Source organism: Theileria equi (assembly GCF_000342415.1).
Source record: "Theileria equi strain WA chromosome 2 map unlocalized gcontig_1105316255051, whole genome shotgun sequence".
NCBI lineage: Eukaryota > Apicomplexa > Aconoidasida > Piroplasmida > Theileriidae > Theileria > Theileria equi.
Window position 1 is genome coordinate 36,707 of NW_004668231.1, and position 22,407 is coordinate 59,113.

General features: G+C 39.9%; 16 protein-coding genes and 1 non-coding gene across 17 annotated transcripts; 12 read left to right on the plus strand and 5 right to left on the minus strand.

Annotated features, from left to right (window-relative positions):
- Nucleotides 1-259: 259 nt before the first annotated feature.
- On the plus strand, nucleotides 260-1,075 carry BEWA_044950 (hypothetical protein; the record flags this gene model as incomplete). The annotated part of the gene is made up of 1 exon (XM_004833810.1): nucleotides 260-1,075. One exon carries the CDS (start codon nucleotides 260-262, stop codon nucleotides 1,073-1,075), a length of 816 nt encoding a protein of 271 aa, XP_004833867.1.
- A 96-nt stretch (nucleotides 1,076-1,171) lies between these two features.
- Nucleotides 1,172-1,973, minus strand: BEWA_044960 (40S ribosomal protein S5, putative; the record flags this gene model as incomplete). Its single annotated transcript, XM_004833811.1, has 3 exons — nucleotides 1,172-1,544; nucleotides 1,672-1,808; nucleotides 1,902-1,973. The coding sequence occupies 3 exons, from the start codon at nucleotides 1,971-1,973 to the stop codon at nucleotides 1,172-1,174; spliced, it is 582 nt and encodes a 193-aa protein (XP_004833868.1).
- A 799-nt stretch (nucleotides 1,974-2,772) lies between these two features.
- Nucleotides 2,773-3,445, plus strand: BEWA_044970 (ADP-ribosylation factor, putative; the record flags this gene model as incomplete). The annotated part of the gene is made up of 3 exons (XM_004833812.1): nucleotides 2,773-2,881; nucleotides 2,937-3,046; nucleotides 3,083-3,445. 3 exons carry the CDS (start codon nucleotides 2,773-2,775, stop codon nucleotides 3,443-3,445), a joined length of 582 nt encoding a protein of 193 aa, XP_004833869.1.
- Nucleotides 3,446-3,500: 55 nt separating this feature from the next.
- Nucleotides 3,501-4,457, plus strand: BEWA_044980 (conserved hypothetical protein; the record flags this gene model as incomplete). Its single annotated transcript, XM_004833813.1, has 6 exons — nucleotides 3,501-3,613; nucleotides 3,651-3,728; nucleotides 3,766-3,948; nucleotides 3,984-4,079; nucleotides 4,113-4,212; nucleotides 4,249-4,457. The coding sequence occupies exons 1-6, from the start codon at nucleotides 3,578-3,580 to the stop codon at nucleotides 4,455-4,457; spliced, it is 702 nt and encodes a 233-aa protein (XP_004833870.1). The 5' UTR covers nucleotides 3,501-3,577.
- Nucleotides 4,458-4,647: 190 nt separating this feature from the next.
- BEWA_044990 (multiprotein bridging factor type, putative) lies at nucleotides 4,648-5,273 on the plus strand. The gene is made up of 3 exons (XM_004833814.1): nucleotides 4,648-4,828; nucleotides 4,871-4,916; nucleotides 4,952-5,273. Exons 1-3 carry the CDS (start codon nucleotides 4,699-4,701, stop codon nucleotides 5,214-5,216), a joined length of 441 nt encoding a protein of 146 aa, XP_004833871.1. The 5' UTR covers nucleotides 4,648-4,698; the 3' UTR covers nucleotides 5,217-5,273.
- Nucleotides 5,267-6,671, minus strand: BEWA_045000 (farnesyl pyrophosphate synthetase, putative). Its single transcript, XM_004833815.1, has 6 exons — nucleotides 6,445-6,671; nucleotides 6,262-6,360; nucleotides 6,114-6,201; nucleotides 5,986-6,057; nucleotides 5,734-5,951; nucleotides 5,267-5,699 (listed from the first exon to the last, which is right to left on the minus strand). The coding sequence occupies exons 1-6, from the start codon at nucleotides 6,608-6,610 to the stop codon at nucleotides 5,272-5,274; spliced, it is 1,071 nt and encodes a 356-aa protein (XP_004833872.1). The 5' UTR covers nucleotides 6,611-6,671; the 3' UTR covers nucleotides 5,267-5,271.
- Nucleotides 6,672-6,695: 24 nt separating this feature from the next.
- On the minus strand, nucleotides 6,696-6,769 carry BEWA_045010. Its single transcript has one exon. It is a non-coding gene; the product is annotated as a tRNA-Ile (tRNA).
- A 684-nt stretch (nucleotides 6,770-7,453) lies between these two features.
- On the plus strand, nucleotides 7,454-9,040 carry BEWA_045020 (conserved hypothetical protein; the record flags this gene model as incomplete). Its single annotated transcript, XM_004833816.1, has 1 exon — nucleotides 7,454-9,040. The coding sequence occupies one exon, from the start codon at nucleotides 7,454-7,456 to the stop codon at nucleotides 9,038-9,040; it is 1,587 nt and encodes a 528-aa protein (XP_004833873.1).
- Nucleotides 9,041-9,237: 197 nt separating this feature from the next.
- BEWA_045030 (conserved hypothetical protein) lies at nucleotides 9,238-9,823 on the plus strand. Its single transcript, XM_004833817.1, has 2 exons — nucleotides 9,238-9,554; nucleotides 9,600-9,823. The coding sequence occupies exons 1-2, from the start codon at nucleotides 9,281-9,283 to the stop codon at nucleotides 9,791-9,793; spliced, it is 468 nt and encodes a 155-aa protein (XP_004833874.1). The 5' UTR covers nucleotides 9,238-9,280; the 3' UTR covers nucleotides 9,794-9,823.
- Nucleotides 9,824-9,906: 83 nt separating this feature from the next.
- On the plus strand, nucleotides 9,907-10,754 carry BEWA_045040 (conserved hypothetical protein). The gene is made up of 4 exons (XM_004833818.1): nucleotides 9,907-10,106; nucleotides 10,143-10,234; nucleotides 10,270-10,427; nucleotides 10,471-10,754. The coding sequence occupies exons 1-4, from the start codon at nucleotides 10,019-10,021 to the stop codon at nucleotides 10,712-10,714; spliced, it is 582 nt and encodes a 193-aa protein (XP_004833875.1). The 5' UTR covers nucleotides 9,907-10,018; the 3' UTR covers nucleotides 10,715-10,754.
- BEWA_045050 (vacuolar ATP synthase subunit E, putative) lies at nucleotides 10,733-11,556 on the minus strand. Its single transcript, XM_004833819.1, has 2 exons — nucleotides 11,507-11,556; nucleotides 10,733-11,450 (listed from the first exon to the last, which is right to left on the minus strand). Exons 1-2 carry the CDS (start codon nucleotides 11,507-11,509, stop codon nucleotides 10,776-10,778), a joined length of 678 nt encoding a protein of 225 aa, XP_004833876.1. The 5' UTR covers nucleotides 11,510-11,556; the 3' UTR covers nucleotides 10,733-10,775.
- Nucleotides 11,557-11,653: 97 nt separating this feature from the next.
- Nucleotides 11,654-13,300, plus strand: BEWA_045060 (protein transport protein Sec61, putative; the record flags this gene model as incomplete). Its single annotated transcript, XM_004833820.1, has 4 exons — nucleotides 11,654-11,685; nucleotides 11,790-11,857; nucleotides 11,892-12,171; nucleotides 12,231-13,300. The coding sequence occupies exons 1-4, from the start codon at nucleotides 11,673-11,675 to the stop codon at nucleotides 13,298-13,300; spliced, it is 1,431 nt and encodes a 476-aa protein (XP_004833877.1). The 5' UTR covers nucleotides 11,654-11,672.
- A 60-nt stretch (nucleotides 13,301-13,360) lies between these two features.
- BEWA_045070 (conserved hypothetical protein) lies at nucleotides 13,361-14,006 on the minus strand (the record flags this gene model as incomplete). Its single annotated transcript, XM_004833821.1, has 4 exons — nucleotides 13,361-13,601; nucleotides 13,636-13,722; nucleotides 13,756-13,896; nucleotides 13,933-14,006. The coding sequence occupies 4 exons, from the start codon at nucleotides 14,004-14,006 to the stop codon at nucleotides 13,361-13,363; spliced, it is 543 nt and encodes a 180-aa protein (XP_004833878.1).
- A 209-nt stretch (nucleotides 14,007-14,215) lies between these two features.
- BEWA_045080 (conserved hypothetical protein) lies at nucleotides 14,216-15,174 on the plus strand (the record flags this gene model as incomplete). Its single annotated transcript, XM_004833822.1, has 5 exons — nucleotides 14,216-14,465; nucleotides 14,498-14,563; nucleotides 14,604-14,876; nucleotides 14,910-15,005; nucleotides 15,038-15,174. The coding sequence occupies 5 exons, from the start codon at nucleotides 14,216-14,218 to the stop codon at nucleotides 15,172-15,174; spliced, it is 822 nt and encodes a 273-aa protein (XP_004833879.1).
- Nucleotides 15,175-15,666: 492 nt separating this feature from the next.
- Nucleotides 15,667-16,219, plus strand: BEWA_045090 (signal peptide containing protein; the record flags this gene model as incomplete). Its single annotated transcript, XM_004833823.1, has 1 exon — nucleotides 15,667-16,219. One exon carries the CDS (start codon nucleotides 15,667-15,669, stop codon nucleotides 16,111-16,113), a length of 447 nt encoding a protein of 148 aa, XP_004833880.1. The 3' UTR covers nucleotides 16,114-16,219.
- A 1,463-nt stretch (nucleotides 16,220-17,682) lies between these two features.
- Nucleotides 17,683-18,645, plus strand: BEWA_045100 (signal peptide containing protein; the record flags this gene model as incomplete). Its single annotated transcript, XM_004833824.1, has 1 exon — nucleotides 17,683-18,645. The coding sequence occupies one exon, from the start codon at nucleotides 17,683-17,685 to the stop codon at nucleotides 18,643-18,645; it is 963 nt and encodes a 320-aa protein (XP_004833881.1).
- Nucleotides 18,646-21,459: 2,814 nt separating this feature from the next.
- Nucleotides 21,460-21,947, plus strand: BEWA_045110 (protein kinase C interacting protein 1, putative; the record flags this gene model as incomplete). Its single annotated transcript, XM_004833825.1, has 4 exons — nucleotides 21,460-21,508; nucleotides 21,552-21,604; nucleotides 21,639-21,773; nucleotides 21,810-21,947. The coding sequence occupies 4 exons, from the start codon at nucleotides 21,460-21,462 to the stop codon at nucleotides 21,945-21,947; spliced, it is 375 nt and encodes a 124-aa protein (XP_004833882.1).
- Nucleotides 21,948-22,407: the final 460 nt, after the last annotated feature.

Below are 22,407 nucleotides of genomic sequence, written 5' to 3' on the forward strand. Positions count from 1 at the left end.
TACTGGCGCATGTCAATGACATGATTCCAGGGGTTTGATAATCTGCAATTCTCAAATTTATGATATTTTAAACGAGTAAAATTATAGTAATACATGGTAGCAGCTAGCTAGTCTCCAAACAGCCATGATGCCTTCAAGGGAGTTCTCAAAAACATCAAGGTATTATAGAATACAGCCATATTTTAACTTAACTAGTAGAGCTTTATACGACAAAACGCAAAAATAAACCTTAAAATACAACGGTTATTGTAATTGTCTGATGGCTACGATGGACAATATTATTGATGTTAGAGTGGAACTTGATAAAATTCCTAAGAAAGAAGAAGGTGGAATCCTAACTTACGGTGGTATGCGCTATACATTTACCGTAATTAGCGGCGAAAATGAAGCTATTTTACCGGGATACAGATGGTTTATCCACTCGGTTAAAGAAAAGAATATATGGGAAGAAGGTATGACAGCACTTTGTAACGTCTTTTGTGATCGCCGGGATACAGGTCTGACCGAGATTTTTGAGTTTAGTACCGATATTTACGTTTATTATCAAGCCAACAACTATCCCAGAGGACCTCTGTTCCTACGGTTTGCACCGTTTGTAGATGAAGAACTCTTTGATAGACGGGAATTTTGTCATACAAACAAAGAAGAAATATTGAATTACCAAAGGAAAGAAAGGTACTATTGCAGAAATAAGGATGGAAAGTGGACTGGGTATCGATCTAAGGATTCAGAACATATAAGTACTAAAAACATCTTAAGAATCTTGGAGGCAATTACAGATAATGGATATTTCAGCTATGAAGATCATCCCGATATGAACATGGAGATCTATGACAACTCTAGATATTTGCGGAGTATAGTAAGGTACAGAAAGACTCAAGCTGAAGTGGAGAATGGATTTGTAGGTGCAACAGGAGCAGATATAAGGCATGTAGCTGTTGAGATCCCCGGAGGTACCCACAATTCAGACCTGGGATGGAAGATAGGACTTAGTCTACTAATGGTATTTGTCGCACTAGCGGCTATCTTTTATGCCATCTTTAATAGACGAGCCATAGGAATCCTGAACAAGTAGGATACAACCACAGGAAACTCGGCGACGGATCGTCCGGGTCCACCGGCAGAGATAAGATAATTTACATGTGAAATATATACTAGATAAAAATTATCCTCATCTGTTGGCCTTAGCAACACGCTCAATTTCATCCTTCTTCTTAATAGCATAGGAAGAGGGGGACTCCTTGGCACAGTTGACAATTTCATCAGCAAGACACTCAGCAATAGTCTTAATGTTTCTGAAAGCTGCATTTCTTGCACCTGTGCAGATAAGATAAATGGCCTGATTTACTCTTCTCAATGGTGACACATCAACAGCTTGTCTTCTAACGACACCAGCTGATCCAATTCTGGTGGAATCTTCCCTTGGACCACCATTCTTTACAGCATCGACAAATACTTGAATTGGGTTCTTATCAGTCATAATGTGGATAATTTCAAAGGCATGGGCAACAATTCTCATGGCCTTGAGCTTCTTTCCATTGTTTCTAAAAAAAAGTGTGAAGGTGCATACAAGTGAGATGTTTATAAATGATCAGATAGGGGCGAAAGATTTATTTCATAGCCAGTGGCTCATTAATCGGAATCATCATAAAGACAAAAAGCAACACTTACCTGCCGTGCATCATCAAGGAATTGACCAAACGCTCGACAATTGGGCATTGGGTCTTCCTGAAACGCTTCTTTTGGTATCTACCGGCCGTATGTGGAGTAAATACTCTAGCCTTTCCTTGGATTGCGATGCAATCAACCTAAGAGATAAATGTCGGTGTGATGGTACGATATCGCAGTAATACGTGTCCCAACGGAAACTCAAGCGAATTTGAGATGAAAATGAAACTTACAAGTGACAAATCTGAAAGACTGACGTCATCGTACGTCCATTTACGAAATAGTGCTACTTCTGCGCTTGCCATATTTATAAATTCCGCTGCAAATTGATAAATCTGGTTCTGAAAATGGTTTCAAGCTTAAAAACCGATACTGTCATAACAGGAGAAGTTGGGAGATAAATTTTGAGTGAAATATTGGACCAACCTTCTACCAAAGTGGTGAACTGAAGATTGCAACAATATTTGTGCTACAAAAACAACCGATTCGAAATTATTTTATTAAAAGGTGTAAAATATAAAACTTTGTAGAATAAATCAAAACCTGAACTGAGATCGTTGGCCTCTCAAGCTCCTCCCGGTTGGCCCAATTTTATGTATACCCTACAACGCCTAGACAGGCAAAAGTATACAAAACGCGCAAATTTTTCCGTATCCAGCAATGTAACAAATGTTTTATGCTAATGGGCTCATTGTAAGTCAGGAAATGGCCAAGTCTTATGGTTGCTGTGTCTGGTCTCCTCCGGCTCTGTTCTTCCTTTTCACGTCCTCTCTAGGCCATTTCCTGTGATCTTTTAGGATATTTATAGCACTCTGTACTTTTGATGCAGCGCCAGCTTCTCATACCCGCATTTGCCATCACCACAACGGTGCTGAGTGTCTTTTCAGTGTCACAACTCACATTGTATCTTGTAGTATGCATCTACGCAATCTTTTCTAATTTTAGGGGAGAATATGTGAGATTATTGTGGTGTGTGTTTGCCACTAGGTGTCGTTAGCTCACTTCCGTTTGATGTGCAAGCTCAAGGGCCTATCTAGCGGCTCTTTTGTTATCTACTGAAAATTACTGTACTATAATGCATATGTATACTCAAATATTCTGCTCATGAAGGGTGTCTTGACAAAATTTTCAAAATCGCAACCCATTCACGTTCTCCTTCTGGGATTACGCGGTTCAGGGAAAACTCTGCTACTTTACAAGACATTTTTACCGAGTTTGTTCTCTATAACATATGCAACTCTTCTTTAAACGTGCAAAATTCTCTACAGAATGGGATACTGCCGCTGCTGAGATCGAGCCTACGATTCTTTATCACTACGAGGAAGTGAAATATAGCAATAAGACCTTAGGTATATGGGATTTTAGCGGAGATCCAATGGTACGGATAGTCTACACACTTACACTTAAACTGTAGATACGGAATGTCCCAAACTTCATGAGCAGACAGATAAATACCTCAGCAATCGTGTTTGTAGTTAACATACTGGATATGAATGATGCAAGTAACCGAGAAATCTTCGAATGGATCAGTCTGTTGGAAAGCGAAGAGTCTCTCTTGGAGTCGTGTTTCGTCATTCTACTCAACGGGACCCGTGATATCGCGCAAGGAAAGGCATTTCAAAACTTTATGATACAAGTGGAGCAGCTCAAATCAAGAATGGGCGCGAGATTTCTGTGCAAAGGAATCAATGCGACATTGGCGCTGAAGGACCCTGGATGGGTCACGGCACTCGACTTTATAATATCACATTCATCGAAAAGTAACACTAAAAATTGAATGTTAAGTGGCTTTGCCCGGAGTTTAGTGTGTGCCATTCCCACACCAAGCTTCTAGTCCATATATTCTTGTTCTATCGTCATGTTGCACTAGACTTCGGTGCTGATCTAATCAGTCACCATAATTGCAGGAATGGAGAAACCTGGTGATAATATAACACTCATAAAGGTATTTTCGACCATACACGGACTAATATTGACCTCAGGTGCCAAAATTTCTGGCAACTCAGTGGAGAAATAGTCAAAACCATGGTGTTATAGGACACTGTAAAAGGAATGTCTCGGTTTGTTTTGGTTTCCGCAAAATCAACTCTCTGCCAGGGCGATTTGGAGGAAATTTTGGTAAAACACGATGGAAAAACCAGAGTATTCAAGTGTAGAAAGGCTCAACTCTGTAACCCAAAGGCGGTAGAAGTGAACGAAAGCTCTACGACCGTTAAATCCATCGGAAAATTCACAAAATGTCTCACCGTGTTCCCCGACCTGGACAAGACCTACAGGAACGTACGTGCCACAAATGTGTATATATCTCTCTTCAGAAACTCAAGGAACGACATATTAATACAAATGTACAAAAGGCAAGGAGTACCGCAAATGAAACCAGGGAGGATCCTTCCTTTGACTCTTCCGAGACGGTTTGTTGCAGTAACGTTATTCAATTTGTTCAGATCTTTAAGTACTATAATCCAAAGATGGTGACACTAAGCAATGCAATGGGCATTGAAACCAGAACAGAGGATACATCCTTGATGCGTTCAAAGATTAAGAGTATGTACACCTTATCCCTCACATTCTCGGACTTAGGCAAAAAACCAGTCAGCGTTGACATGGATGAGCTAAAGATGAAGATCTTCAAGATTTTCGATACGGAAGAAGCAAAGGATGGAATACAACTGAAGAGAGTCGTTCAACTCACCAACAAACCACTACACAGTGTCAAGACTGCAGTGGAAGAAATCGCATTTCAAAAAAGGTACCGTGTATGCTCTGCCATAACTTTTCCACAGGCGTAGTTCCGACCACAAACTGGTTTACTACCTCAAGGATCACTATAGCTCAGGTACCTTGAAATAAAGGATCTAATCCAGTTCTAGGAAATTCTCAATCACCTATAAGTAATCCACCATAACATCTGCAACTTTTATTCAACCTGTGCATGAGGTGTACTCTCACTATGAGGGCCTGCACATGTGTCGAGCCGTCACTGTATTTTACATTCTCACATAACAGTATTCTATAAATAATGATAAAGTTATGATGGCGTCATATCAGGATTGGAAACCAGTTGTTTGGGTAAAAAACGAAAGCGTCAAGGGCCCGAACAAGGAAGCCGCTCTAAACAAGGCCAGAAGGTCAGGAGTGGAACTCGAAACTCAAAAGAAGTGTATGTTTATAGTATATATTACTCATTACAACACTATTTCAGTCCTTGGAGGCCAAAATAAGGCGACAAAAGGGTTCATACCCGGAAAGTTTGTTTGCCCAGTAATAATCACATCTTTTACAGCGCAGCAAAGATAGAAAATGAAACTGAATGCTTCAAGGTCGAACGTATTTCCTTTGCATTCCGTACAGCTCTGCAAAAGGCCAGAATGGACAAAAAAATGACACAAATTCAGCTCGCAAGAGCTATAAATGAAAGTGAAACTACGATCAAGGAATACGAAAATGGAACTGGCATTCCAAATGGCCAGATTGTTCAAAAATTGAATCGCGCTTTGGGTGTTCGACTGCCACCCGCAAAGGAACAAAAACCCAAAGGTCTAGAATAGTGTGTAATCTCAACTGTTAAAGCGCAGTAATTTTAATAATGCTTGGTTGAATATATCATTTTGAGCGTTTTGTTATAATGTGGAGTGACCATTGCAGTATCGATTTGATTCCTCTATGGTCCAGCTGATTGATTTCATCTTCTATCTTCTCCGTGAGTTCGCCAGAATATTGAGCAAATAGACTCTGCATTTCAAGTTCGTCAAAAACGTCCTTTACTATTTGAACTTTGTCCTCATCACACTTTCCAATGTTCTCTTTTATTCTGCGAATTTGATCTTGTGAACCGATGCTCAGAGCCTTGGCAAGAAGCCATGAACATTTTCTCGTCTGGATGTCTGTTCCGTCCTTTCCGCAATGCTCCGGGTTTCCATAGCAATCGAGAAAATCATCTTGAGCTTGAAACAGCAGCCCAAGTAATACGGATATTGATTCCACTCTTGAATAGCAGAGATTGCTTGAATCCATTCCACTCAGTATCATCCCTATTAAATGTGTAGATTTTCTTCATTCGCTTACCAAATTTAACAGGGAGAAAAAACGTATAGTAGGATGTTTTATTTTTACAAATGCGATTGAACAACTTTGTGGCAACTTCACCACTATCGAGTAGGGACTTGTCCTGGGAATCATAAGTATCCATATGTTGTCCCAAAATCGTTGTCATGGAAACTCTGCCAAAAGTGTCGATTATTTCCAGTAGATTAGGATGGTCTTTTAAGTTATTGATTATGATCCTACCAAATATCCATGCGGATAATAACAACATACCTATTTATGAGAGTGTAGAGAAACATAGTATCGTTTATAGCATTCTTAATTCCTATAGTAGGGACCAAATACCTGTGTAAGTTGTATTAGTGTGTAACAGAAGATGTGTATATATGGCAAAAACGTACCAACAAGCATTTGACCGCCTAGTTGTACTCTGGTCCATCATGTCGTCGGCAACAAGGAATGAAGTTTGCAATAGTTCCACACACCAAGCTAAAGTGTGAGTGTATAACGGTATAATTAGGGACAAATGTATCCGGTATAGAAATATACCCAGCGTTAACGTTTGAAGCCACAGAGTCTCCGTCATGTTATCTCCAGCGAGAGTCTTGACCGTTGCGGCGACCAAAGTGCCCCTTAACATCTTTCCTCCTGTTAATAATTGTGATGCTTTGTATATTTTATGTGTAAGTCATGTCTTTAAGGGAAAATCAATGGAATCATTCCGATGTATACCTTGCAGGTTATATTGGATAGCATAAGAGTAATACTGCAATACTTCACCGGAGACATCGTATGATTTTATTTCATCATTTGCGATATCCAAAAACGAAGGGAAAAAGCTCTTCAGACGTTCCATACAGGAGTCGATGTCTCCTTTCGTCAATATACCGGATTCCATCTTTTATGGATGCTTTTCAAGAGTGTTTTTATCTAATAACAGATAATATAGGCCATAGTGTAAAAAAATATAAAAAAACAAAAAGTGGTCCCAGGCGGTCTCGAACCGCCGACCTTACGGTTATTAGCCGTACGCTCTAACCGACTGAGCTATGGGACCTCCGTATGGGCGCTAAATTATATTATCAAGTCAAAATGGCCAATTTGAAACACTATAAAATAAAGTTTTTTGTCGATAATATCTCCATATAGGTAAAAAGTATGATATCATGTGCATATATATGCTTGTCCCACTATTTACACGCACTAGTACGCAAAGAAGATGTCGTTTCACACGTTTCAATTCCTTAAACTAAGTGTCTACTCCATTACATAATCGCAGGTGTTTAACTGTAATTAAAATTATTCCATGGTGGTGCTTCTGTAAGCTTCTAGATGGGATCCACGTATTCTATATATGCTCCTTCAGTTGTATAAACTCTCCAAGTGAAGATGATGAATCGTGTCATATTCTTCATAAAACAGCCCTGTATCTACTTTATACGACTCTAAAGATATCAGAAATGTAGAAATAATACGAGAATATCCGCCATAACCTGATCCATTGTCTGTCTTTATATTCAACAACAGCTTTCTAAACATTAGCTAGCTCCTCTAAAAACTAATATTAGCCTAGCTATAATCCCATATTTGTGAAAAGTCATTCAGAAACTCTTCTCCTATAAATATCCTACTGTTACGCAAAGAATAAAGATAGATAAGCAACTATTCAGAGGGTCTAAAATATCCTTTTGTACAAAAAAGGTTCTACCAACTTAAATTCCATAAAGACTGCATGTATAAAATGAATATCGTCTCAGGTGCATTGTATCTCTACGTATGTATATGTACTGTAGTATATGGTAAAGCAAAAATACCAATCACCTTGGATACAAGTATTGCTGTTTCTACAGAACACATCCTGAAAACCATAAAATACAAAAGTTGGAGTACATTCAGAATAATAGATGATGATAAAAGAATAGGAGAAGTTAGAAATGGTCCGATACCTGTAAAAGATGAAGGAGATAGTAATATTATAGAAAGAGTGGTCTACCAGAAACGCATTGATGATAAATTAATCATTAGGATAGTTAGCGAGTATGAGAATGGCTCCGTAAGCACAGAAGAATTTGCAATTGGAAACCAAGAATCAAGACATTGTTCAAAAATAGTACGGGAAGGTATACCTTTGGATCTTAAGGCTGAAAACTTTCAAAATGAATATATTCAAACCTCACTCGTATATCCACAATGGAAAGAATTTAAAGTTAGGAAAAAATATGCTTTGGAGTACAAAATAACTAGTGTTTATGATGGAGAAGTACGGGTTTTAGAGGATGAAGATCCTAATATCAGAGTGAGATATGTACACAAACTACAATTAGGGACATGGGAAAAGTTCCAAAAGGCTTGTCTTCCCGTCCTAGCCTACAGAAATCCTACTATAGTAAGAATATACACATACTTTGAAGATAAGAGACGAAGATTTGATGAGTTTGTTGAAGACTTTACTCGCGGTGTTAGATCATATAAAGAACTTGTAAGGTCACCTGTAATGTTAGATTTATCCAAGGAAAATAACGGTTTTATCAAGCGGTACAAAACTGCAAAAGGAATGTCTGGATATAAAATAGCTTCCAATTATAAGAATTCCATGAGAATAGGAGCCGTTGTAAATGGGCCCATTGTGGTCGCTGAAGATCGTCACGATATTAGAATAAGAGTGGTATATACTGAATATGGCGACGCTACATTCGAATGGGTCGATGTAAAAACCTGTTACAAGCATGATGAATGTAAAAAGTGCCGCTACGTACTCGATAATGACCATTATGTGGAATCTCTATGTAACGAAGATGGAAGCAAAAATATGGAGGATAGCACAATATCGATTGGTAACCCCTTCAATTCTACCGACAACTTGCTAGATTCTAGTATACTGACTACACTGGTAAAAAGACAGCTTCAAGATGATCCAATGGGTGTCATAGAATCCACCGACAGACTAGACGCTGTAGAAGGCGAACCCAAAACCTCAAAAGAGATTATAATAAACGTAGCCAACGCGACTGTCGTTAAAGACGTCACCCTGGATTTACTGCACAATGCCAACGGATTGTACTATAGCATAAACAGTGAATTGATTGGGAAACCGGTGACTCTAAAGATCATGAACGGTCACACAGTCGTTACCAAAGTGAAGCTGGCAAAGACAAAGGCGGTGGAGTTTCTGGTCAAAATGGGAGAAGATGGACGGAAAAGGGTCTTCATGTGGATCCATCAAGGAGAAGAATTCTATGACTGCCACGAGATTCTACTGATAAATCCTTCCAAGGATACTGCAAAGTACAAAAAGAAGTTTTTGCCCATAGAAACTAGAATAAATTGAGCCATTCTACCAATCCACCGTAAATATTAAACTTTGGCCGTACACCAATGAAACAAGTAGATCTAAATCATTGTAATGTATGTACACATTGTACAATGTCCTGAGATGCAAAAAGATCCGAGTGGCAGTCTGGTAAACGACAGCTGTGCACTATAGAAAGTCCCTAATGACACAAAATTTATGCCTATGATCTCGCCAGTAACATTTTGTTTTAATTTTCGCCTAGATCCATAGAACAAAATGACTGAATTTCAGGGCAGAGGCCACTTACTTGACGGTGGCTTTAGCCTTCCATTTTATCCATATCGCTCATATATCAAATACATTTATAAAATCGTAGTCTTTCAAGCTGCACTGTGCTACATTCTGTATTCACTGGGCGTAACGTTCTCCCTCGCTTCTTACCATGATCATCTGACCGCCCTTTATACACTGTTCTTTGGTATCGCTGTTCTATTATATGAATCGAATTCACCATTTTCTGGGCTAATCACCGTAATTCTCCCCGCCATAGGTACGTTTCAATGTCTATGTGTCCACTTCTTCATTCCATGTGCAGAGGAAGACATGGTCAAGCACGCCCTTTACTTCCTAGTTGGAGTTCCAAACATCTTCTGCTTCGAGAGTTTTTACTTCCAACTTGGTTCTATCATATTCGCGGTCGTTGGACTCCTCGGGGCAGCAACTTCCTTCAGGTATGGAAATCTGCTCGGAACTTACTTGGCAGCCAGTGAGCTTCCAACCACAGAATAGACATTTTAAACTGGCATATGTCCATAAACTGATTTAAAATTTATATTCACATTAGTTGCTGTAATTGTGTGTACGCTCCACGGTCTTGCGCAGTTTGCTCATTTTATATATTTGTATACATAGACGCTACAAGTCCATACACCGTAAATTTTGGATACCAGGGTTCTCCTCTGCTCGCAAAAGACTTGTTACTTGCCACTTTAAACGATGAGTCTCGACAATTAGATGTTTGTGAATAATTTATGTAAAAGGCTCTTTTCTACAAGAAGCTACAAGCCTCCTACAAAGGAAATAATACATCCATACGTCAATGGTAAGTCCAGCCTATAACATCTTCATAGATCTGCAGAACCGGAACATTTGAGCTTAACTCCCAGGTACAAGACGGCAGTACTAACCGGACCTCAACAGTTCATACCAAAAGACTACTACAAGGATCTGGTAAGTCCGTTCATAGCAAAAACACTGTTCTCCAGCGATTGGAAGTCACCAGAAGTGGTCAATATTTGGGTGAAGACTTCCCATATAACTTCCTACGCGCAGATAAAGTCTGGAGAAATCGCAAATATAATGTCAAAATAAACCCAGTCCCCAATGAAATTTCCAGGGTCAAATGTGTTACCTTCTACAAGAGGTTTGTATTCTCTACACTGGTCCTCGTACATGAAATGTTCTAGGCTACAAGTCTGGGCAGCCCATTGGATGGAGAATGGGATTTTTAGGAGCCGTTGGTTTAGATGTGCGTACGGTTTTCAAAGAGCTAAAACTGCCGCTGAGGAGTTTAGGAAAACTCTTATAATGGCTGGAAGAGTTGATAACATGAAAACCGAAAGCCAAAAGCGTCTAGACTCGGAAAAGTTGAAATCGCTACGCTTACTCAAAAAGAAGAGATTCGAGTTTGTCATCAAGAGAAAACTATAAGAATACATGACACATAAATAAAGTTTAAATTATTAGTACTATAGTACAGCGTTTTGAAATATCATTGAACTGTAGATGACGTAAAGAGCTGTGCCTTCAGTTCTGGAATGAGAGCCCTGCAACATCTGTTCAATCGGTTATTCAAGGTGGAGTCACATTCAATGGTCCCATCCTGAGTAGTCAAGACAACACCAAACATATCTTCAGAGAGGGAAACTTTCCTATCGACGCTTATGTTAATGGACTTTTGTATCCTCTGTCTCTCTTGGACAATTCTCTCGTACTCATCTCTAACATCCGATAGGACAGATTCCACGATATCCACATCAGAAGTTCTGCACCTGACTAGGACATTCTCCGTATCCAATGCAAAACATCCTGATAGTATTAACATTATAAGAACCTTTTTGTACTCTTGTGCATCAGCCACCAGGTCCTTTAGCTTTCCTAGGGCTGACTGGGTAATTTCATCGATAACATCACACTGATAACGCAACAATTTGTCACTTATATCTTTAAGTTCCTTGTTTCTCGACCTGATCTTTTCCAATTTGAGAGCGTTTATTCTCTTTGCTATTCTAGATCGTACTTCATCTTTCTTTTGCTGGAACAACGTAAGTTTCTCGATGTTAAACTCCTCAATAGCGCCAGATTCTATTTCTTCAGCTTTGTCCTTGGCTTCATTTAGTATAAAATTCACCATTTGCTTGATTTGGTTTTGGGCTTCAAGGGCATCCTATAAATTGTGTGTATAAGCGTTTAAAAATCGGTTTGTATCGTTTAAATACGTACCATTTTGTATGAAGATGCGTTTATAACAAATATATAGGAATGAGAATTGTAAATCTTTACGATCGTGGCGTGAGCTCAAATGTGATGGGGACGTGATGTGTATTATTCCATACCTCAATATCAGTAATAATTTATTTGTATTTTTTTAGATAACATTTTGGACAAAATGGGTAAAGGATGTAAGTTTTATTTAATATATTAGACTGTCACACGGCGCATTTAAACTCGCGTTACGTCAACAACGTCCATACCCTCGTTTACATCTTCTGACACAAATTTTCAGTTCGGGTTCTTAACTTAATTAAGCCTGTAATGCCCATTCTCCCGGAGGTAAAAACTCCCACGAGAAAGGTAAGAATGTAGTAGCCAATATAACGCTTCGTAGGTATTATTCAAGGAAATGGTCATGTGGACAGGAATGTCGCTCTTCATATTTTTGGTGTGCTGCCAAATACCAATCTATGGAGCAATTACCAACAAATCATCTGATCCGTTTTATTGGATGAGAGTTATTCTGGCTTCCAACCGCGGAACTCTCATGGAGCTGGGCATTTCCCCAATTGTCACCTCCTCTATGGTCATGCAACTTTTAGCTGGTTCCAAGATCATAGATATCGATCAATCTCTCAAAGAAGATCGTGATTTGTATCAAGCTGCAGAAAAATGTTTGTTTTCGTATCCATGTACATTTCACTTCATCCGCATTATTTACACACATTTGCAGTGCTTGGTTTGCTTGTGACTCTTGGAGAAGCTGTTGCGTATGTCATCAGTGGTATGTATGGTGATGTCTCAGAAATCGGAGTTGTTAAATCGGTATTAATCATACTCCAGCTCTTCTTTGCTGGTGTGGTTGTCATTTTGTTCGATGAAATGTTGCAAAAGGGTTATGGATTGGGATCTGGTATATCTCTTTTCATCGCAACAAACATCTGTGAGACCATTTTGTGGAAAGCCTTTAGTCCCACCACCATCAGCACGGACAAGGGTACTGAATTTGAGGGTGCTCTCATATCCTTGTTCTATTGCTTTTTCGCAAAGGAAAACCGCCTTTCTGCATTTAAGGAGGCATTTTACAGGAGCCATGCACCAAACGTTACCAATTTGCTTGCGACAGCTCTTATTTTTGTAATTGTTATTTACCTTCAAGGATTCAGGGTTGACTTGCCCATCAAGTACCAGAATATGCGTGGGCAAAGGGGAACCTATCCTATCAAGCTCTTTTATACCTCTAACATTCCAATCATTCTCCAAACCGCCTTGGTGTCCAACCTGTATTTCTTCTCCCAACTTATCTACAGGAGATACAAGGGCAATATCTTTGCAAACATTCTTGGACAATGGCAAGAAACTGAGCATGGATCTTCCATTCCAATTGGTGGCATAGCCTACTACCTATCACCTCCAGTGACATTCAAGGATATTATCAACGATCCAATTCACACATTGGTTTATATAACATTCGTCTTGGTATCGTGCGCCATCTTCTCAAAAACTTGGATCGAAATCTCTGGAAGTTCCGCCAAGGACGTTGCAAGGCAACTCAGAGATCAGAGAATTGGTATGGTCGGACATAGGGATTCATCTCCATCCCTAACAAAGGTATTCAGCAGGTATGTACCAACTGCTGCCGCATTCGGTGGTATGTGCATTGGCGCACTAACAATCCTCGCCGACTTTTTGGGAGCTCTCGGAAGTGGTACTGGTATCTTGCTTGCTGTCACAATTATATATCAATACTATGAAATTATGATTAGAGAGCAAGAGAGATCAGGATCGCTACTCTACTCTTAATTTTTTAAATTGCGATTTATTGATGTGTAAATAGATTTGCATCTTCAATGCGGATTGTTTTTACGATTGATTCGAACAAAAGTTCCTGTTCTGAGGCATTCTCACTAGCAGGGAATGTGTATGTAACCAAAAATTCGGAATTGTGTTCTGTAGCGAGTGTGTAAATATGTACAACAAACTTGGAATTCTGAGAATATACATTAAAACTGAGACATCCTCCCATGATTCATCTGTTTTGAACTTTCTTCTAGATACGTTCATATTTCCAGTGGCAATAATAGCTCTGGAGTAGGTAGATAACCTACAGGTGCTGTGCTGTCTACAGGACCACAAACCCAATGTTAACGTCTCCAACGACCTTACAGGTGCATATTTGTGATCTTCTGGCCTCGTTACACACTGAGAGATCTTGGAAGAGATGACTGAAAGTGTAATTTAAATTACTACGACCCTACCTTCCTGCGGAGAGATCATCCATGCCTTCGAGGTACTGAAGAATCTCAAAAGTTAGTACACAATCTGACTGTGTAGATGTATTAGTACTTCCAATGTGTTGTAAGTATACTTCCTGATGGTCCGGGACCGGAACATACAAGCTAAAGTCTAAGTGACGATGACGAACGCAATCTTACCTCAAATCCTGGAACGCAGGAGGAAGTCTACAAGTTATCGCACCTCCGTATAATTTGACAGTAATGGAACTCATGCTTGCGTTTACTTTAAATACTTGGCGCTCCTCTAAACTTCGTTATGGTGAGGCCGTCGTCGAATTGTAACGGGTTACGTCGTTTCTTGTCAAATAAAAATTATTCATATAATGTAAATGTGTGTTATTGATATCATTTAATGTCGTTGGACAATGTAAAACGTTGATTGGTCATTACTGTGTACGATTTGCGCAAGTGTGTCGATAATATGGTCAATTGTGGCTTAACACCAGTTGGAGGAATCGATATTACTGAAGACCAATCTCAATCCTGTTCTTATCCGGACATTTTACGGGGAAAAGTTCCTACAAGTGCTTCCCTGCTGCCAGATGGCTCTGCTAAGGATAGAATCGATCTGCTTGAAAACATAAAACTCGCTAGCATCGAGTGTCAATCAGTTTACGATCGTGAAAATGAACTCACATCAGAATTTGAATCCACTATCGCAAATATACTAGGTACTTTGGCATTGACGTTTATCTTGTTGTAGATAAGAAAGCTCTGTTGCAATCACATATACAAGATGTCAGAGATTCGCTCAATAGTGTTAGACATCGTAAGTTCATCATATTGTCTTAAACGATGACCAAACACAGAAATACAAGCAAACGATATCGCACACTCTGAAATTAATGATGACACAAACTTTGCCACGGAAATTGAAGCCACAAAACAACGCCTTGGTGAACTGCGAAACGAAAAGGCTAAGCTCAAGGTACAAGTGGAAAAAAAAGCAAAAGGTAAATGGTCTCTAGTTGGAATAACTTTTGCAGAATTGGAAGATTTTCGCAATACCATTAGCAAAAACGAGTGGTTTTTCAAGTTTTACCACTTTGAAAAGGTGCTTGGTTTAGGTATCAATAGTGAGAGTACGTCATACAGTTTATTTTATTACAATTTAGACGGAGCATTAAAGATCACATTTTCTAATCTGGGCCAACAAAATCCCGATAAAATGTGTTATATAGTCTTAAAGGTTTTTGAGGATCAGTATTCAGGTGAGTCTATACTGAATTATACGAGAATACAGGTTTATACTGTGAACCTCAACTCAGCGAATTCGATGCAATTGTATCAGAACTAAATAGCGGATTGGACATTGGCTTATTCCTTTGCCGTGTAAGGCAACTGTTCAAAATCTCATGTAATATTTTAAATGAAACTTAATGTTTACAAATTGGTATATATGATCAGACAAGTGTGTGCACACTCTGGGAGATAAAGTGCACAATCTCCACAAGAAATTCTCGTAGATATCGATGCTGTGACATAGATCTCTAATTGGCACTGATCATCTCTCTCAATATTTCTCTAAACATGTCAATTTTCACCAGACACCCTAGAGTAAGGGGCAAGAATAAGTTGTGCAGATAGAGGAAGAAGCAATAACGCTTTGAATATAATCGCTTTTGAAGCGAAAAGGTTGTACTATGTGTCAGTGACCAACTACATAGTCAACGCTTATGTGAGATTGCGTCAAAAGGGCGCTGGACTGTATCATTCCACAAAACTGAGCCTTTGCCCTCATCATTCACCCCACCTTACTTTATTCTTCCCCCCAGTACTAAGACAGGCTGTGGTGCTAATTATCATTCCGCCCTCCGTTCACTAGGTTTATTTTTACCTTTGTATCATTATTTTAAAAAACATAAATACACAATGAACGCTATTGTTGCTTTGATCTCTGCTGTCAGCGTCTTCGCTGTCTCTGCTCTTCACCTTGACTTCACTGGTGATTTGGCTGCCCATGGTGCCGTCGTCAAGGGTGTCCACCATGGTGCCCATGTTGCTCACTTTGTCGCCGGTGGTGAGGATGTCGAGGGCTTCAAGTGCGGTGCTCACTTCTCCTGGGTTGCTCCAGCTGGCAAGGCCGTCAAGGAAGTTTTGGCTTTCTCTCACTGCAAGAAAGGTGGTCTTGTTTTGTTCCATCTTACCTTCACTGATGGCGCTGAGGCCTTCTTCCATGTCGTTGGCGGTGTTGCTAAGGAGCTTGCTCACCGTGTCTGGTTGGCTAAGCTCGCCAAGGGTGTCTGCAAGCATGCTCCAGCTCTTGCTGGCTTGCCACATCATGCTCTTTTGGCTGATTTGGCTCATGTCTTGGCCTAAGAGTCTTGAAAGATTTAGTTTTTAGTAATGTCATCATTACTCAGTTTGTTTTCAAACGCTTAAATTTCACTGTAATGGTTACAGTTGTGTAATGTGATTATTATCTAATATATACTCGGTAGTTTTGTAAAGTGTCTATGGAGATATTGGAGGACTTTGGGGAGTCTCTTGGTAGAATGGTCAGTAGGTGATATTCTAGTAGGATTCTTCACTGTGTAAGTACGACTGTAAGAGGTAGTGAATGCCCATAGCGAATAGACAACCATGCAGTTCCCGCAGGGGATAGTGTCTCACTAGAGTAGGATTGGTAGTGTCTCTAATGGACTCTTAATGTGACCAAAGGGGATCATCTTACTGAGTATGAAATGGAGAGAATACATGGCCAAATGAGATTAACAAATGCCACAAGGCATCACAATTTAAAACTCTTCGTAAATTATACTGCATTTTATCATTCTCGCTCTTTGGCAGTTACAGTGAATTGCCAGGTAATTTTTTCAACCGGAGTTTTTATTTCGTGGTAATGTGATGTTTAGTGAATTTACACTTGATACGTTTGTCTTGGTGTATTGACATGCAAGAAGTTTGGAAACAATATATAGTATCCTCTAGATCATCTTTTCTGGATGTCTCAAATATTGCCATAATCTTTTCCATTCTCGGAGACGATAGAATTTGAATCAGATGTAGTGGAGAATAGATCATCGTTGGGATCTGGAGACTCATTCATACATTTATTCTCTCCTTGAGTTTCAGCATCCTCTTCAGTGCCTTTTGTTCATCCTCCGTCAGAATCTTCATCTTCAGGGGTAGATGCAACTTCCTCAGGTTGTGATAACATTCTTCTACAGGAGCTTCTAGTAAAGCTTCATCATCAAGGTCTCCTAATGAAGGTTCAGAAATTCTTGTGGAAGATCCTAAACAAGTCATCTACCAAAGACCAAATCGCGTCTTCGTATATCCATTCAATGCTCTATCCACCTTACGGTGAACTCACATTCCTTATTTCAGTCGGATAGTCGCTTTACTACCTAGTCTTCGACGTCGGTAGGTCATTCCTACTTCCGTTTCACTCCAGTAATGACCTTAATCCTACTCTTCCTTAGGCTCCAAGAGGTCGCCATATAGCTCCTGTTAGTCGCTCAGGCTCACTACTCTGTAGTTCGCATGGTCCCTCATTCTTCGGGACATTTCGCTTCGCTCAAGACATTGCAGTCACCGGGGTAAAATGTGTGGAGGAAGAGACTCATCGATGTACCCCTGGCCCATCTTCTTCTTCCTCCCCTACAAGTGTCGTTCCAGAACTCGTTATCAGCCAAATCTCATCAAACACGATCAAATGTGCAAGTCCTGCTCCTTGTAACTGTCCATGCTGCCATAAACGCGAACATTTACGTCAATGGGCCCTCTATGAGTGCAGTTACACATCAAAATCGCTGATTGGCAGCATGCAGAACCTACAGCGTGAGTACAGAGAGTATATGGGCTCTACAACCTCCACAACGCTGTTGTAACTCTCCCCATCCACATACCCCTCGTCCCATTCCTGATCCATATCCGCGCCTTAAAATGCTCAAAAGTTTGATTTCTACATCAGTTGTCACAGTTCTCGCACTAGTCTTTGGGATAGCTGTTATCGTGCCGCTAATGACCGACCGCAAGGGCTCCAAGTCCAAACACACCCACCACGTTCCCAAAGAGGACCATTCCAGAATCCCGGCACTCGACTTTGGTAGCATTCTCGACTACACCTCTGGAGACTTCAAGGTTAAGGTATCGAGTTCCAGTTTCACGCATGAATTCATCAAATACTCTCACCAGCCGGAACAGGGCGGACTCTTTCTGGTGGACAAATTCAAGTACCACGAGCTCGAACTCTCTGGAATAACATTCTCTGAGCCTCTACTCGACGTTCATGTCTACTTCAGGAATTATCCCTTCGCTCCTCTGTTGGTGGAACTCACTGTACCTGGAGATGACAAGCCCGGTAGAATCTTCTTAAGGAGCAACGGCGACGGCTCCTTCTACAAGAAGACGGTCGGAGATGTGCTCTTTGAGCTAGACATGGTGGTAGAAACCCTATACAGCATGATCGTTGTCTACATCGACAAGGACTCCTGGTACAAGTACTATGACGTTATAGTCGACGTTACCAAGACGGAAGACAACCCTGCACCAGGCTACGACTCGTATCTGCATGACAGAAAGTTCTTCCAGCCAATGGGAGTCACTGACTTTTATGACGGACGCAAGAGACTATCCGGTCTCCCAACTGGAGGGGACATCCAAAATGTCATGGTCTACGTCTCAAGAGAAGGTCGTGTGCCTCTCATGATCAGAACAGCTCGTGCTCCCTTCTACCCCAAAACAGAGTACATTTCCTACAGCTACTACTTTAGCAACGGAGATGGAAGCTGGACACAGTACACTTCAAACCTAACAAAGAGACAGTTGAAGATCAAACTCGATGAAGTCAAGGGAAGATTAGTCCCACCTCAACCCAAAAAAGGAGGTAATTCCACCAACCCATAATCCATGCTCTACAGAAAAAGACTTTTAGACACTCCAGTGGATACCGCATGGACAGCACACTTTGTACATAATCACATGCACAATTATCACAGGCGTCCGTTGTACGAATGCATATAGTGGGGCTTTTCTTTTGATGTCCATTAGCATTTGAAACATTTCAAAGACCAAGCGATGACGTGTGATGTTGTCAAAACATGTCAGTAGTATAAAATATCCTTTTACCGCATATTTCTGTGGATTATGAATATCTACGCTATTAACCGCGATTCTATGTCGTTATACGGTTATAATAGAAGGTTTCTATCCGTTTAAGTCTCCTTTGTTAGTACATTGGTCTACCTAGTCTGGGTGAAATGCTTGTCTACCCAGCCCAGTGAAAACACAACATATCCATTTTGCGTTCATATGTGTGGTATCAATCACCATTATTTCACATATGCGAATGCCTTTAGTCTCTTTTAATCTTGTTTTAAGGTAGGGTTATTTATGTTTTGTTGCTCGGAAACTTTGTGCAGTTTTTGTTGACTTCTAAGGAACCTTCTGCGTTGTTGTGGTTCCGAAAGTGAAATATCTTCATATATACACCAATATAATATCAGAATTATGCGTTAAACATTGTTATTGTGATGTTTAATGTCGAATTTAGTCTATCAAGATGAGATTAAGAATCGCGATGTCTTAATTGCGCCAGTATAGTTCCAGGTTGTCATATTTCCAGGATTCTTGGCTCATAGTTCTCCAAAATTCCTAACTTGTTAACCTAGATTTATAGCAACTTGTTATTCTCGTGAAAGTTAAAAGTATATCAATGTAAACCAAATATGGTTTACCATTCTTCACCGCCTTTATTTTCTTACTCATTATCTTCCTTCCAAATAGAATTTCATGGATAATGTTCTATACAATTTGAAGAGTCTCAACAAGCTTGAGCACAGCACAGTTATCCCTTTCTTCCAATTCCCTTTAGACGGAAATTGCTTCTTCATGTAGTTACAAATGTGTGGTGTATTACACAGTGCATTAGTGAAGTCATTTACTAGGTGTTTAAACATTTTATAAGTAACAAGGATGAACAAATGTCTAGGAATTAGTAGGTTCTCGGTAAATATTCCTAGGCTAATCCCCCTGGCTACTAAATTGAATACGAGTCTGCTCACTGGAAAAGTCTTTTATTGTTCAAACTTTGTCAAAAGTCTCTGATTGACTATATAATCTTCACTTTTACTGTAGCATTTGTATCATTCTTTCCGCCAAACCTAAACTTTATGATTTTTGCCATGAGTTGTTGGATCTTGGTAGCGTCCCAGGCTGTGCATGTTCTGGTAGGTATCTTTAGTAATGGCATGATTGCTTGGGACCTTTTCATTCTGTGCTACGGAATAAATGGAAGTCTTGGAGATACTCATTTGTTCATTGGCCAATATTCGAGTCTCAATGTTGCCCCTAAACTCTGTCTATTATGTGGTCATTACGGATTTCCTTTCTGGACTCTTTTTAGGGTAATAGTCCATCGTATGATTTAAACTCTTAAAACTTCAGAGGTGAGAATGCCTGTGGCTATCAGATTAAAGTCTCATGTTTGGATACTTTGTAGACGAAAATTAAAATGATCCAGCATATACGATGAAGATTCTAGAATAGCTTATAAGACAGTGACGCTGGTTCCAGCGCCACACGTTGTCTAGTTAAAGGATATCTGAATCGGACTCGTGCATTTTTATTCTTTTCTACGTATCCTTGTATTCCTAATCGTTACTAGCACTTCATCACTCGACTCTTCTTATTCTCCCAGAGATAGCAGAGTTTGTGGGTTCCTGGATGGTATATGTTTCCGGTTAATTATTTCATAAATCTGAAATAATATGGAGTTCCTAAAACTTGAGTCTGGACCAGGTTCGTTAGGAGAATGGCCTCTGTTACTACACATCACAAATAATCCCTGGAACACAATGGATTTTCATAGCTCATAAATATCGCTACTGTGACTTTCTTCCGATTATCGCATTGGCTTCAAAATCTCCGAGTTCATTTTTCCCTACTCGGCTTCTTCCTGGGAGGAGCGACTGTCACAATGGATAGGGATACAAGAGAATTTTGGAATACTATCACTACCTTAGTCCATGTATTGTTACACATTATTTTCGGGAAGCATTTCTCTGACAGCATTTGCTAAAGCTTCGTATATTTTGGAATTTTTGACTCTCTTCTTTCACGTACAACACTTGGGATTCCTCATTTATGTTCGGTTTGTGCATATCAGACAACGTTGTACACTCGCTTAACGAGCTACTCATTTGGTGTGATAATAAGTAGTCGTTTATTCGGTTAGAAAGTTGACTGTCCAAGGGCACCAGAAATAGGAATACATCCTCTGCCACGAGCTTATCACATGTACCATCAAGTTCTCCATCCATGCCCATAGCAAGTTAGAGTTTTCATCGCTATAGATAACTCCGTTATGTAACATGTATCTTAATTTTGCCGATGAAAGCGAACGGATCTGCCCTATCGACACACTACCACACACACGCATACATTTCTGGTTCGAGAGTACATTTTCTTTCCTGTTCACTCAGATTCATGGTATCTAGCACAGGGATCTTGGCTTCCATGGTTCGTATGAATTTGCTATCTACAATTCGTTCGTACGGTGCTTTCTCTGTTGGCAATATAGGGCTGAGTAGATTGGCCTTTTTTAACAGTTTTTCTCCGAGGTTCGCAGAAAATTCTTCTACTCTTTAGTATAAACCTGTGAATCATTAGCCTTTTAGGGTCTATAGTCGTTTAATCCCGCACTATTCAACTGTAAACAAGATGAGTTCTGTTTCTCCTGAAATAAAGGAGACCAACATAACCATTTTTCGTAAGTCACTATCATGTGATTTTTTATACACTAATATACTCAGACAAGATCGTGAGTGGTGAGATTCCATGCAAGAAGGTCTACGAAGACGACTTGGTTCGCTGCCTCACTACACACTCATCTATTTCAGGTTCTCGCATTTCACGACATAAATCCTCAAGCTCCTACTCACATTTTGGTTATCCCAAAGAAATTCGACGGCTTGTCAAGGCTAAGTGAAGCAACAGAGAGACACCAGAGTATCCTGGGTCACATGTTGGTCAAGGTTTGTTATACAATGCATTCACATGATCTGCGTTAGGTTTCGCATATAGTAAAGGAGAATGACCTTGGAGATTTCAGACTGGTAGTAAACAACGGACCGAATGCAGATCAAACTGTATTTTATCTTCATATGCACATTTTGGCTGGAAGGAATTTCTCATGGCCACCCGGTTAAACTGGAGGTTATAACTACTAATGTGTTCCTACATCGCTAGGGTAGGGTAACACCTCACTCGTCAATCTGTACTTTCATTTACACATACACATTTACGCTTCTATACGCTGTATCGTTTTAAACTTTACCACAAACAAGGCATTGTTGGTGCTCGTATCAAGTCGCGAATCATGTGTCATAATAACCCGAAAATGTGCAGATTCCCATTTTCCCATATGATATGTGGGTTGCTTGTTTACAGCATGACTTTCTATGGCGCAATCTCTGGGAGGTCCCCATCCTTACACACTCGGAGCTCATCATAACCCGTTGGGCAAGATCTTCATATAAATTCATCCTATCTATCGTGAGGTGTGCCTCCATCCTTTTCTTTTTTTACACCTCGTCCTTTTTGTTCAAGTTATTTTAATGATATTCTCTTCACTTTAATGTCTTATTATCCGTAAAAATGGTTTGTATC